This window comes from Canis aureus, chromosome 1 (genome assembly GCF_053574225.1).
Source record: "Canis aureus isolate CA01 chromosome 1, VMU_Caureus_v.1.0, whole genome shotgun sequence".
NCBI classification, from domain to species: Eukaryota; Metazoa; Chordata; class Mammalia; order Carnivora; family Canidae; genus Canis; species Canis aureus.
In genome coordinates, this window is record NC_135611.1 from 100,889,799 (window position 1) to 100,905,259 (window position 15,461).

The following is a 15,461-nucleotide window of genomic DNA, read 5'->3' on the forward strand; positions in this document are numbered from 1 at the left end:
CTGGAGTAGTAGACTGTATTCCACATCCCCCTCCTCCTTTTTCCAGGGGATGGTTTGTCCTTCTCATGTGTGGCCTGTGGGCACTGCTTACTTCCCCAGCTTTCTGGGTAGTTGCTTTTGTTGCTAGCTCTGAGTTGTTGGTGTGCCCTTTCCTCTGCCCTGCAGTCCCCGTACCCTGTGTACTGAACCCTGAGGGTGACATTGGAGGTCAGTAGTCCTGCAGTGAGGCTGATGGATTGCACCTGGCTTGCCCTCTGCCCAGCTGGGTACATGTGTTCAGATCCGTGCCATTTCTGTGGCCTGCCTTTTGATACCTTGCGACATTTCCTTGTGCCTGCCTGTGCCTGAAACTGCGGGTATTGGCATGTTTACTTCTTAAGTGGACCATGGGCTACTTCTCAAGAGCGTCCTCTGTGTTTCTTTCTGTAGTGTTTACATCTCTTTTTCTACCCGCCCCCTTCCCTTCAGGTTTGTGAGGAATGATTGACAGATAAAGTTATATTATTTAATATGTAATGTATTATGTAGTATAATTATTTCATTTACTCACACATTATGAAATTAATACCGATATGTAGCTAATGACACACCCATCACTTGGCATAGTACATTTTTTGTTTTTGATGGTAAGAAGGCTTAATATCTTCCCTCTTAGCAAATTTCAACTGTAAATGCAATATTAAGTGTACTCTACATGCTGTATGTTAGTTCCTCCGAAATTTCTCATCTTTTAATTGAAAGTGTGAACCCCTGAGCACCCGCTGCCCCCTCCTGTAATTCTTTGTAGCATTCTACTTTTTGTCTCTGAGTCTGAGTTTTTTTTTTTTTTTAATGGGTACATGCAAGGCTGGATGCCTGGGTAGCTTAGTCTACTTAGTGCCTTCCTTTGGCTCAGATTGTGATCCTAGGGGCCTGGGATCCAGTCCCATATCGGGCTACCTTCTCAGTGGGGAGTCTGCTATCCTTATCCCTTCCCCTCTGACTATGCTAGCTCATGCTGTCTCAAATAAACACTTTTTTTTTTTTAAAGATTTTATTTATTTATTCATGAGAGAGAGAGAGACAGAGAGAGGCTCCATGAGGTGGGTCTGATGTGGGACTTGATCCCAGGTCTCCAGGATCACACCTTGGGCTGAAGGCAGGCGCTAAACCGCTGAGCCACCCAGGGATCCCCATATACAAACACCATTTTAAAAAATTTAAAAACAAAAAATAAAAATAAAAAAATTTAAAAACATAATATCTAGGGCACTTGGTGGCTTGCTTGGTTAAGCATATGACTCTTATTTATTTATTTATTTTTATTATTTTAAAGATTTTATTTATTTATTCATGAGAGACACACAGCGAGAGGCAGAGACACAGGCAGAGGGAGAAGCAGGCTCCACCCAGGGAACCCGGATTCGGGACTGGATCCCAGGTCTCCAGGATCTCATCCTGGGCTGAAGGCGGCACTAAACCCCTGAGCCACCCACACTGCCCCTGACTCTTGGTTTTGGCTTGTGTCGTGATCCTAGGTTGTAGGTTTGAGCCCTGTGTCTGTCCCTGCTCAGTGAAGAGTGTGCTTGAAGATTCTCTCCCCATGCTCCTTCCCCCACTTACAAACTGTCTTGTGCATGTGGGCTCTCTTGTCTCTCAAATAAGGCTTTTTATTTTATTTATTTTTTTTTTTAAAAGATTTTATTTATTTATTCATGAGAGACACAGAGAGAGAGAGAGAGAGGCAGAGACGCAGGCAGAGGGAGGGAGAAGCAGGCTCCATGCAGGGAGCCCGACCTGGGACTTGATCCCAGGTCTCCAGGATCATGCCCTGGGCAGAAGGCAGGCGCCAAACCGCTGAGCCATCCAGGGATCCCAAGGCTTTTTTAAAAAGGGATATCCATGTTAGTAATGCCATACAGTATTTGTCTTTTTTTTTTTTTTTTTTTTAAGATTTTATTTATTTATTCATGATAGACACAGAGAGAGAGAGAGGCAGAGACACATTCTGAGGGAGAAGCAGGGTCCATGCAGGGAGACTGATGTGGGACTATATCCCCGGACTCCAATATCAGGCCCTGGGTCAAAGGCAGGCACTAAACCGCTGCGCCACCCAGGGATCCCCAAGTATTTGTCTTTTGCTCTGTGATGATGTCACTTAGCATAATGTTTTCCATGTTCATCCATGTTGTGTCGAGTGGTAATGTTCCCATTTTTATGTCTGAGTATTCCTGCATTTGTTCTTTGTCACCTTACTATTTTGTTTAAGGTTTTATTTTTTTTTAGTAATCTACACTCTGTGTGAGGCTAGAAATTACAGCCCCATGATCAAATGTCCCATGCTGTACCTACTGAGCTAGCCAGGCACTCCCTAACTTTTCTTTGTCATTTTAAACCCTAAAAGATACCGAGAGTTTGTAGAGATACTGATTTTGTTTCCTTGAGATACATAATTAGAAATGGCAACAGTAGGGGCACCTGGGTGGTTCAGTGGTTGTTGAGCGTCTGTCTTTGGCTCAGGTCCTAGTTCTGGGATCAGGCTCTCTGCAAGGAGCCTGCTTCTCCCTCTCCCTATCCCTCTGCCTCTCTGTGTGTCTCATGAATAATAATAAAAAACCGGGGAACCCTGGGTGGCGCAGTGGTTTAGCGCCTGCCTTTGGCCCAGGGCGCAATCCTGGAGACGCGGGATCGAATCCCACATCGGGCTCCTGGTGCATGGAGCCTGCTTCTCCCTCTGCCTATGTCTCTGCCTCTCTCTCTCTCTCTGTGACTATCATAAATAAATAAAAATTAAAAAAAATTCTTTTAAAAAACCTACAAAAAAGAAATGGCAATGGTAGCCGATACAGTATTTCTATTTTTAATTTTTTGTGTCTTCCCCAATGTGTTCCATCATGACTTCTGTAATTTATATGCCTAGCAATAGTATTCAAGGGTTCAATTTTCTCCACTTCCTCACCACATGTCTTGTCTTTTTGGTAATAACCATTGTAACAGCTATGAGGTAATACATTATGGTTTTGTTTCATTTCTCTGATGATCAGTGATTGTGAGCTCGTCTTGGGCACTTACATCTTCTTTTCACTTTTTTTTTTTCCTTTTCACTCTTTTTTGTTTCTTTGGCTCTGCTGCAACATTTCAATTCAATATGGTTTGGTTGTATTTGCTTTAGAAAGCAAATAGGACATGCTTTGGATGTCTGATTCAAAAATTATTGCCAGGTGCAAGGTTAAAGGGGTTTTTCCCTTTGTTTTTGCTAGGAGTTCTGGGATTTCAGGTCATATATTTCAGTCTTTAATCAATGCATGTGCATTTCAAGGAGTGCTATAAGGTGGAGTCACTTTTATTTTTTCATTTGGATATTTAGATTTCACAGCAGTAGGAAAGAAGTTTTTTTTCCCCACTGTAGTTTCTTAGCAGAAATGTGCTGCCTAGGGTCACCTGGGTGTCTCAGTCGGTTAAGTGTCTGCAGTTGGCTTTTGGCTCAGGTCATGGTCTCGAGATCCTGGGATAGAACCCCGAGTTGGGCTCCCTGCTCTACAGGAAGTATGCTTCTTCCCCTCCCCTGCTTATGCATTCTCTCTCTCTCTCTTTCTCTGTCTTTCTCTCAAATAATAAATTTTTTAAAAAAGAAAGGAAAGAAAACATTTAAAGATATGTGCTACCTAAAACTGATCTTTCTCAAGATGACTTCATGTTTCAGCTTTTTTTTTTTTTAAGATTTTATTTATTCATTCATGAGAGACACAGGGGGGGGCGGTCAGAGACACAGGCTGAGAGAGAAGCAGGCTTCACGTAGGGAACTCAATGTGGGACTAGATCCTGAGTTCCCAGGATTACACCCTGGACTGAAGGCAGTGCTAAACCCTGAGCCACCCGGACTGCCCAGTGTTTCAGCTTTTGTAAAGTTGGTGACAAATATTCCAATGTCCTCTGTGGACCAGGTAGTAGGAGTCTCTGCTCATCAGGGACTGCAGTAGCACCCACCATGTGGCTGATGGAGATAGCCCCAGCTTTATTTCCTACCCATCCCTATGTGTCTCTGCTAATATAGCCTTCAGCCATTTTTTCTATGTGCTTGTGCCCTCTTATGTTCTACTGTACAGTAGTCAGTCTTAATAGGACTACTGAGCCCTCCAAGGCTAATGTCATCTATGGACAGCTATTGAATTGATTTTTGTTGGAGTGAGTAATGGTATCTCATAATCTGCCTTCTTGCTGATAACAGTCCCTTAGGCTATTTTTCTGTGTTCGTTGTGTCCTGAGTAACTCAGGGACAGTGTTGGTGCTCCAATTGGCCTGTTTTCCTGCAGTATTTATATCCTTTTCATACTCTAGTTGCACTGCTAGGGCTTCCAGGGAAGAGTCTTTTGTGTTTCAGAGAGTGGTTATGCTCCAGACGTGACCACGTCGACTAGAGGACCTGTTTCTTGTGAATGGTGGTTGGCAAAGTTGTGACATCAGGGCTGTGTTTAGGTTATACTGGGCACCTTTTGTTTGTTAAACACCAGAGTTTGGTGCCATTGCTGATGGCCACACCCCATTTCTGTCTTTCCGTCCTCACTGTTGACAATTTGTTTTATGGATTCTATTCCTTTGGTAATTCAGTGATGTCTAGTGCAAGGGTTATTAATGCTTTTCGGGCCTCCTTATCTCACCCATTCCTCTCACTGCACTTTATGTGTAGTCCAACATTCACCAGTGAACATTTTGCCATAAGATATTGATATTAAGCTGACCTTGAACAAAAACAAATTTCTTGTAATTGGATATTCCTCCAGTCTTCTAGTCAGCCAAGTACCAGTAGCAGAAATGGTCCTATATGAAGCTGTTGTCAGAGAACAAGTTGTAGACTCTGGTTCTCTTCCTTATGTTATACCCTAGTTTTTTAGCCTTCTAGTGTGTTCTCCAAAACACTTTGACCAGTTGGGCCCAGGAATGCACAGCAGCCATTCTTTCAAATGAATCTTTTGTATTTGGAAAATCAAGCTATACACTCATGCCTACATGAGTGGGTTGCTTACATGTTACGTGCTCACTGCTTCGCTTTAGTCAACACGTGTTTTACCAGCCTTTCTTTGCGTTCAGGTTGCTGCTGTGGAGCAGAGGCTGTGGAGGCACCCATTGAACAGAGTGCTTCTGGAGGTGTGTCACAGACCAGGACGCCCAGGGTAGCTCTGACTTCCCAGAAGACCCACCCCTGTGAGATGTGTGGTCCAGTCTTGAGAGACATTTTCCATTTGGCTGAGCAGCAGGGAAAAGAAAACAGCCAGAAACTGTTGAGGTGCGGAGCATGTGGGAAACGATTTTATTTCAGTATAAAGTTTGAACAGCAGCAGCACGTGGGAGAAACACTATGCAGAAACGGTGTGGATGGGGCCTGTGACGTGAAGAGCTGCGGAATCCATGATTCAGGAAAGCCCTTTACCTGTAGGGAAGTTCGGAAGGACTTCCTGTCTGGCTCGAGACATCTGCGGCAAGAGGCCACTGCGAGTGGGGAGAAGCCAAACACCATCACACAGTGCAGGGCAACTTTACAAAGCAGAAAAAGTCATTATCCTTGGGGAGAATGCAAGAACGCCTTTAGTCCCAAACATCCCCATGTTCAGGACCAGGGTGTCCACCCTGGAAGACAGTGCTTTGTGTGTAGTGAATGTGGGAAAACGTTCAGGTATAAATCGTTACTTGCTATACATCAGAGGTTCCATACTGAAGAAAGATATCATGAGTTTGGCAAATATGGAAAATACTCTAGGCAAAGATCAACCCTGAGTGAACATGGAAAGACTCATAGTGGATCCAGGCAATACACGTGTAGTAAATGTGGGAAATCCTTAGGTCCCAAAACTGTCCTCATTCATCCCCAGAGATGGCACAATGGAGTAAAGAGTTATGTGTGCAGTGAATGTGAAAAATCTTTTAGCTGTAACTCAGTGTTGATTACTCATAATGTTCAACCTGAAGAAAGGTTTTATAAGTGTCATGCCTGTGGAAAATCTTTTCCCTCTATGTCTGCCCTCTGTTATCATCGGAGATCTCACACGGGAGAAAGACCTTATGAGTGCCGTGAATGTGGGAAGTCTTTTACGAGTAATTCTGTCCTCCGTTCTCACCAGAGACTTCATACTGGAGAAAGGCATTATGAGTGCCGTGAATGTGGGAAATCTTTTATCAGTAATTCTGTCCTCCGTTCTCACCAAAGACTTCATACTGGAGAAAGGCCTTATGAATGCCATGAATGTGGGAAATCCTTTACTTTTAGTTCTACCCTCCGTTATCACCAGAGAGTTCATACTGGACAAAAGCCTTATAAGTGCCGAGAATGTGGGAAATCTTTTATTACTAGTAATCAGTGCCGTTCTCACCAAACAGTTCACAGTGGAGAAAAGCCTCATGAATGCAGTGAATGTGGCAAATCCTTTCCCCGAAAATATAGCCTTGTTGAACACAAAAAGATTCACTCACAAGAACGGCCTTATGAGTGTAATGAATGTGGGAAATCTTTTATTACTAGTAGCCAATGTCGTTCTCACCAGAGAGTTCATACTGGAGAAAGGCCTTATGAGTGCCATGAATGTGGGAAATCTTACACAGTTAGTTCTGGCCTCCATGTTCACCAGAGAGTTCACACTGGAGAAAGACCTTATGAATGCCATGAATGTGGAAAGTCCTTTACCAGTAGTTCTAACCTACGTTATCACCAGGCAGTTCACAGTGGAGAGAGGCCTTATGAATGCAGTGAATGTGGCAAATCCTTTTCCCGAAAATATAGCCTTGTTGAACACAGAAAGATTCACTCACAAGAACGGCCTTATGAGTGTAATGAATGTGGGAAATCTTTTATTACTAGTAGCCAATATCGTTCTCACCAAAGACTTCACACTGGAGAAAGGCCTTATGAGTGCCATGAATGTGGGAAATCTTTTACCAGTAATTCTGCCCTCCGTTCTCACCAAAGACTTCACACTGGAGAAAGGCCTTATGAGTGCCGTGACTGTGGGAAATCTTACATTGTTAGTTCTGCCCTCCGTGTTCACCAGAGAGTTCATACTGGACAAAGGCCTTATAAGTGCCGTGAATGTGGGAAATCTTACACTGTTAGTTCTGCCCTCCGTGTTCACCAGAGAATTCATACTGGACAGAAGCCTTACAAGTGCCGTGAATGTGGGAAATCTTTTGTCAGTAATCCTGCTCTCCGTTATCACCACAGAGTTCACACTGGAGAAAGGCCTTATGTGTGTCGTGAATGTGGGAAATCTTTTACCAGTAATTCTGCCCTCCGTTCTCACCAAAGACTTCACACTGGAGAAAGGCCTTATGAGTGCCATGACTGTGGGAAATCTTACACTGTTAGTTCTGCCCTCCGTGTTCACCAGAGAGTTCATACTGGACAAAGGCCTTATAAGTGCCGTGAATGTGGGAAATCCTTTACCACTAATTCTATCCTACGTTATCACCAGGCAGTTCACACTGGACAAAAGCCTTATAAGTGCCATGAATGTGGGAAATCTTTTATCAGTAATCCTGCTCTCCGTTATCACCACAGAGTTCACACTGGACAAAAGCCCTATGAATGCCATGAACGTGGGAAATCTTTTACCAGTGATTCTGCCCTACGTTATCAGAGAGTTCTCAATGGAAAAAGGCCTTATGAATGCAACGAATGTGGGAAATCTTTTGCTGGTAGTTCTCCTTTCCGTTATCACCAGAGATGTCATACAGGAGAAAGGCCTTATAAGTGCAGTGAATGTGGGAAATCTTTTACTGCTAGTTCTGCCTTCCGTTCTCACCAGAGAATTCACACTGGAGAGAGGCCTTATAAGTGCAGTGAATGTGGGAAATCTTTTACTGCTAATTCTGCCCTCTATTATCACCGCATACGTCATACTGGACAAAAGCCTCATCAGTGTCCTGAATGTGGCAAATCTTTTATTTTTAGTTCTGCCCTCCGTTCTCACCAGAGATGTCATACAGGAGAAAGGCCTTATAAGTGCAGTGAATGTGGGAAATCTTTTACTACTAGTTCTGCCTTCCGTTCTCACCAGAGAATTCACACTGGAGAGAAGCCTTATAAGTGCAGTGAATGTGGGAAATCTTTTGCTGCTAGTTCTGCCCTCTATTCTCACCGTATACGTCATACTGGACAAAAGCCTCATGAGTGCCCTGAGTGTGGGAAATCTTTTACTTTTAGTTCTGCCCTCCGTTGTCACCAGAGACGTCATACAGGAGAAAGGCCTTATAAGTGCAGTGAATGTGAGAAATCTTTTATTGCTAGTTCTGCCCTCCGTATTCATCAGAGAGTTCACACTGGACAAAACTGTTCTAAGTGCAATGAATGTGGGAAATCTTTTCTCACAAGTACCCGCCTTCGAGCTCACCAGAGCGTCCACAGTGGAGAGAGACCTTACCAATGCAGTCAATGTGGCAAATCCTTTCCCCGAAAAGATACCCTCGTTGTTCATCAAAAGGTTCACTCAGGTGAACGGCCTTATGAGTGTAATGAATGTGGGAAATCATTTACTTTTAGTTCTGCCCTCCGTACTCACCAGAGAGTTCACACTGGAGAAAGGCCTTATGAGTGCCGTGAATGTGGGAAATCATTTATATGTAGTTCTTCTCTCCGTTCTCACCAGAGACTTCACACTGGAGAAAAGCCTTATGAATGCCATGAATGTGGAAAATCATTCACTGGTAATTCTTCCCTCCGTTCTCACCAGAGACTTCACACTGGAGAAAGGCCTTATGAGTGCCGTGAATGTGGGAAATCATATATGAGTAGTAATGGTTTTAAATATCATAACAATCTTCACACTGCAGGAAGGATTTAAAATAGGACAGAATGTGATACTTCTTACTTAGTATAGTTTAGGCTGGAGGACAACCTCTGTGAGGCAATTACCTACCTGTACTGAACTTGGTTCACCTCAATGCTATGGAGTGACTTCTGATGTGTTCCAGTTGGGGAAAATTCAGAACCTGTGTTGTACTTTCTGATATGCATGCAGTCATTACAAAATTAAAGTCACTGTCAGTTCCTGTGGCAGATGTCCTTTCACCTCTGCCACCTGGCATTTCCTGATAATGTGCATAGGTCAACACCCCAACATGTTTAATGCTGACTTTGCCTTTTCATTTGCTGATGTAAATTATGGGTAATTAGAACTCATTCCCTTCTAAGTTAGGGCATGGATGTGACCCAGTGTTGATCTAGTGTGTGATCTGAGTTCTGGGTGGTAACTTGCATAGGAAGACAAAATCCCATAGGGATGTTGTTGGTCTCATGATGCTTTGGTAAGTATTTGCAGCTTCCAAATCACCACACGGGGATTGTGTTCCACATGTTTTTCTGATGTATATATTAGTAAATGCCATCTTTGTTTAATTACCTTTAGTCTTTGACATTGTATGTACTCTAAGGGGTGGTTTGAAAGCCGGATTGGGGAAATAAATAAATAAATAGCAAGCAAGCAGGATTGGGCTCTCCCAACATAAAGGAATGAACAGATTGCATTGCATCCCAACCTGGATGTGTCTCTAAGAGGATAATTGCAAATAAATCAATAATATGTACATAGATATATCCATAAATACACTAGCTTGTTTGTTAATTTGCATTATAACCCAAACTTTTCTGATAGGCTGAATTCTGTACCTAAAATTCATATTTTGAAGTAATCCCCAGTACCTCACAATTTCACTATAGTTAGACATAGCACCTTTAAAGAAATGATGAAGTTAAGATGGGTTATTAGGATGGACTCTCAGGCAGTATGGATGGTTTCATGATAAGAGATGAGTGTATGGGAACATATGGATGACCACCTGAAGACAGGGAATCTCCATCTACCAGCCAAGGAGAGGCCTCAGAAGAAACTAACCCTGCTGATGACACTTTATGTCTGATTTCTAGACTCCAGATTTGTGGGAAAATTAATTTCTCTTGTCTAATCACCCAGTGTGCGGTACTGGTACATCAGTTTTAGCTAATACATCCTCCTAGGGGCCACATTTGGGTTTTGTGTTCTAGATGCCAGGAAGTTTTGCGTGTTCACGGGTCACCCTGAAGAGGGAGCAGCTGAGACCATCTCCAGTGCTTATGGAGACCATGTGAATATTTTGCTTGCCCACAGCTGATACCACATAGTGCCCTGCACTGTTGAGTGGAATCTCTACCTCAGATCCTTCAGAGGAGCCATGTGACCTGATGTACAGTATTCACTTGTGACACCACAGGGGAAAGGGAACTGTAAGTGGTCCTCTAGATGACTGCATAATTAGGTAATTAGAGGAGATATCAGGCCCCTAATGGAAGGTATGTATTTTTTTTTTCTTTTAGTTTTAGGATTTTATTTACCCATGAGAGACATAGGCAGTAGGAGAAGCAGGCTCCCCAGAGGGACCCTCGGATCACGACCTGAGCCAAAGGCAGACACTCAACCACTGAGTCACCCAGGTGTCCCAGAATATGTCTTATAAAAGTGTATCCACAAATACTGTAGTGGCTGAGTGGGCAGGATCAGTGTTCACAAATTCTCCACTTTCAGATACATATCCTGTGTAACAGGTCATTATCAAAATAATCCAAGGTCCCTGATTTCTCATTTCTTCTTTGGTGCTTGCTTAATGTCAAGGAAATTGTAGTGCAGGCAGAAAAAAGATAAGGAACAGGGAGAATTCATAGGGATGTAACTCTTTTTTTTTTTTTTTTTAGATTTTATTTATTTATTCATGAGAGACAGGCAGAGGGAGAAGCAGGCTGCATGCAGAAACCTGATGTGGGACTTGGTTCCAGGACTCCAAGATCACGCCCTGGGCCAAAGGCAGATGCTAAACCACTGAGCCACCCAGGGATCCCTGGGATGTAGCTTTTGTGATCCTGCCTAGACAGTATTGTTGGTATATCAAACTGGCAGGCACCTCTTCTGAAACCTCTTCCCAAGTACACCCCAGTGTTTAAAGAAAAAAAAAAAAACATCTTACTGGATGTGGTGGTGCAGAGACCTACTCCTAGTGTGGTTTCTCAAATTATATTTCTGTCCCAAAGACCTTGAATTAACCATTTCTAATCAAGGTGGACTTCAGACTTTTTCATTGGTCTGAAGGCTCAGGTGTTTTGCAAGGACGTTCCTTTCAACACTACTGTTTTCTTCTCTGGACATACAGCACTATTAATTTCTTCATGTGTAAAAAAATAAAAAGTATGTGTTTGGAGCATTTGGGTTATTTCCAGCTTTTGGCTTTGGGAAACAAACCCATCTATATGTTTTCATTGTAACTCCTTATGCAGATAGAGGTTTCATTTCTCTTAAAACTCAAAGCACAGGACTCCTGGGTGGCCCAGTGATTGAGTGCCTGCCTTTGGCCCAGGGCATGATCCTGGGTCTGGGGATGGAGTCCCTTATTGGGGTCCCTGTGAGGAGCCTGCTTCTCCCTCCGTCTATGTCTCTGCCTCTCTGTCTCTCATGAATAAATACATAAAATCTCTTAAAAACAAAACAAAACAGGGCAGCCCGGGTGGCTCAGCAGTTTAGCGCTGGCTTCATCTCAGGGCATGATCCTGGAAGACCCGGGATCGAGTCCCACATCGGGCTCCCTGCATGGAGCCTGCTCTCCCTCTGCCTGTGTCTCTGCCTCTGTTTGTGTGTATTTCATGAATAAATAAAATCTAAAAACAAAACAAAAACACCCCTCCAAGTCCAATGCCTAAGTCGAAGCAGGTCAGTGTAAACATATGAAATGGGATCTAAACTGTTCACTATTGCATTCCACTAGGCTTGTATGAGAGTTCCAGTATTTCCAGCCTCTGCCAATACTTAGTAGGGCCAGTCTTTAATGTCAGCTCTTTTTTTTAAATTTTTATTTATGATAGTCACACACACACAGAGAGAGAGGGAGAGACATAGGCAGAGGGAGAAGCAGGCTCCATGCACCGGGAGCCCAACGTGGGATTCGATCCCGGGTCTCCAGGATCGCGCCCTGGGTCAAAGGCAGGCGCCAAACTGCTGTGCCACCCAGGGATCCCAATGTCAGCTCTTTTAATACACATGTAGTACTATGTTGTGATTGCATTTCCTAGGAATTTCTGACTTCGAGCTTTTTTTTTTTTTTTTTTTTAAGATTTTTATTTATTCATGAGGGAGAGAGAGGCAGAGACACAGGCAGAGGGAGAAGCAGGCTCCATGCAGGGAGCCCGACATGGGACTTGATCCCAGGTCTCCAGGATCACACCCTGGGCTGAAGGCAGCGCTAAACCACTGAGCCACCCAGGCTGCCCTTGAGCATTTTTCTTAATGTGGTTTTTTAATTTTTTTATTTTTTTTTATTCATAGAGACAGAGAGAGAGGCAGAGACACAGGAAGAGGGAGAAGCAGGCTCCATGCAGAGAGCCTGACGTGGGACTCCATCCAGGATTTCCAGGATCACGCCCTAGGCTGCAGGCGGCGCTAAACTGCTGCGCCACCAGGGCTGCCCTTTAATGTGTTATTTACCACCTATATGTCGTCTTTGGTAAAATTTCTGTTTGTATCATTTGTGTATTTCATATGAATTTTGACTATTCCTTGTCATTTACAAATAAGATGTGTACAACAAAGGTATATTTTGGAATTCTCATTCTTTCATGGTGTGACATTTTTCTCAATGGAATCATAGTAATACTGGAAGGGCATTTCCTTATGTTTTCTCGGATTTTTTTGTGTCCCATATGATATGGCCCCACTGTTAAGTGTAGAGTGCATTCCTACCATTATGTAATGTCTTTCTGAAGTCCAGGCATTCAGACTTGCCTGGGTGGCTCACTTGGCTAAGCATCTATCTGCCTTTGGCTCTGGTCATGATCTCAGGGTCCTTGAATCAAGCTCCAGGTATGTCTTCTTGCTCTGTGGGGGGGCGGGGATCTTCTCCCACCCCTCACCCTTGAGTGCATGCTCTCTCTCTCTCTTACCCTCTCTCTCTTAAATAATCTTGAGGAAAAAAAAAAAAAAGTCCAGGCAAAAATCCATCCTGATTTGTAGTGTTAGCCAGTTTCCAGAGTGCTTATTATCCCATTCTGAGTGCAGGATGTGCTGAAAAACCGTATTTGGGTGTTAGGTAGGAAGCGACTCATTGTGAGTCGCTGTGAGCTGGCTAGATGTGTGCAGGAGCCACGCAGGCTGTGAGCTGGCTAGATGTGTGCAGGAGCCACGCAGGCGGGAGCAGTTAATCCTGACAGTGGATGGGAGGGACCTCCCTGAATACCCTGAGGGGTGACTGTAAGTCAGGCTGGTCTCTAGTAGATACAAGGTTGTGACACCCACTCAGTTCAGAATCACTTCCTCTGATCCCACACAGTACACTGGAAGGACTTCCCCATTCACATAATCACCTCCAAATGATATAATTCCTTTTCTTCCTGGAATAGTTGACTACTCGTCTCCAAAGGAGTCTACCTTCTGTGCATCTCACCACTGCTCTGGGCAGTTTCCAGATAGCTGTTTGGGGAAGATTGTGAAGGGATACTAGGGCCACTTACGGTATTCCCCTTGCCTGGAAGGACTGGGAGCCAGGTGGAATGGGGCCTCACCAGGAAGATTGGGGTAGTGCTCTACCATAAGGAAAAGGATCCCAGGTCAGGCACTTTAGTGTGGGAATCTGCTGAGACCTTTTTGTCATGTACCCAGGTGAGATAGGGTCTCCTCTGTGAGGATCAGCCAGGAAGAGGCCTGCCTGCAGGGGGACCATGATGCTGGGTAGGAGGGCAAGTGTAGTGCAGGAGCGGGGAACACTTGTTGTATGGCAACACTGCTGGAGGCAATTTAGGAAGGACCCTCTGGGCTGAGTCCCTTACTTCCTCTGGAGCTGATGTTCCCACACTTGGATCCTCAAGGTAATGCCCTGTTCAGAGCTCTGCCCGTTCTTGTCCAGGTATGGGATACAGCATAGTTCACAGGTGAGTCCTTAATTCTACCCACTCGCCCCAATATGACCACTGGTGCCTTCTGGTGGAGATGCAGGGTAGAAGTCGACTAAGCAGATTTAGGTTGTCCACATTATCTTTGCCCCAGCAAAGACACATTAACTTTGACATGCGCCAATAAAACACTGCCAAAAACCTCAAACTTTTCTTTTTTTAAAATATTTTATTTATATTTATATTTTATTTATTCATGAGAAACACAGTGAGAGAAGCAGAGGCACAGACAGAGGGAGAAGCAGGCTCCTCACAGGGATCCCGATGCAGGATTCGATCCCCAAAATGCTGGGATCATGCCCTGAGCCTAAGGCAGATGTGTGACCACTCAGCCACCCAGGCGTCCTTCAAACTTTTCTTGAATAACCTTTAATTAAAGCTACCCTCCCCAATCGCCTTCTAAGACCTAATAAAAGCTGACTTTCCCTTTTTCTCTTCAGACTTAGTTGTGGTTTACCATCCTGTGCTTATCCCGAGTTGAAATTCCCGTTATTCCTGAATAAACTCAGTCTGCTTGTAAAATAGCTGGCTATTTATACTTATGGTTGACAACAGTATGCCTCAATGTTTTCAGGAATGCAAGTCACATTTTGGAGAGAACAACCTCACAATGTCCAGGCCCATTGGTCTAGCACGGTGACATGCTTTGATTCTATCTTTTCTCAGACTTAAGTCTTCTCCTAGTAGGTCTCTGGGGTGATAATGGTTTTCCTTTTTTAGCTTTTACCGACGTCTAGGAAAAACTATGCTCAAGAACTCCTGGAGGGAGCACCCACGACGGGAGACAGCCAGAGTTCTGCGAGCCACTCCACCCGGAAGAGCCTGGGCAACAGGGCGCAGTGAGGAGCCAATGAGGGAACAGGACGCCGCATTTCTAGGCGGGCGCCACCCCAGGGGGGTGGGACTTCCTGCCTCAGCCCCGCCTCATCTCCGTGGCGGTTTTTTTTTTTTTGCCTCCTGTTAGATCCGTCTGTCTCCTAAGGTTCCAGAGCGCCGGATTCAGAGGATTCTAGCTCCGAGCCCAGCAGGGAGGCAGCTTGAAGATTCTATTTGCCAATCTCCATTTGTTCTATTCCTCTTTGAAATAAATTTTAAAATCTTTGGGGAAAAAATAACACACTTCCCACAATCACTACGCTTATAAGGCTGTTCACCTGAGTGAAACTTTACATGCACATTGAGGCTCCTTCTATGGAGAAAGGGCTTTCCACATTTACTGCACACATAAGGACTTTCTCCAGTGGGAATTCTCTCGTGAGAAAAAAAGCCAGTACTGGTGATGAGTGAGTGGTGGGAGAATCGTGTGATGTGGGGGCAGGAAGGCGTGGGCGTTCATCTGTGGGGTCTGAAGACAGGAGAGAGGTACAGTCTACAGAATCATGTGCACATGGAGAGGAAGTGTGAGCCAAGGACCTCAGGGTCCTGATATTGAGGACTGTCTGGTAAAGCAGGGCCCATACCTGGCTGTCTCAGGGCATAATCTGGGAGCCTGCATTGGGAATATCGTGACAGGAGGATGGGACCTTGCAGGCCA

The 15,461-nt window shown here is 44.3% G+C and overlaps 1 protein-coding gene across 6 annotated transcripts in view; it reads left to right on the top strand.

The window, feature by feature from the left end:
• LOC144322399 (uncharacterized) overlaps positions 1-11,188 on the top strand; it is a 72,813-nt gene extending 61,625 nt beyond the window's left edge. For all 6 annotated transcript variants that reach the window (XM_077912398.1, XM_077912390.1, XM_077912417.1 and 3 more), the window contains one exon: positions 5,068-11,188. In XM_077912398.1, the coding sequence (XP_077768524.1) occupies positions 5,068-8,807 (3,740 nt within the window). In that variant the 3' untranslated portion in view covers positions 8,808-11,188. The remainder of the gene's footprint in view (positions 1-5,067) is intronic.
• The last annotated feature ends 4,273 nt before the right edge of the window (positions 11,189-15,461 follow it).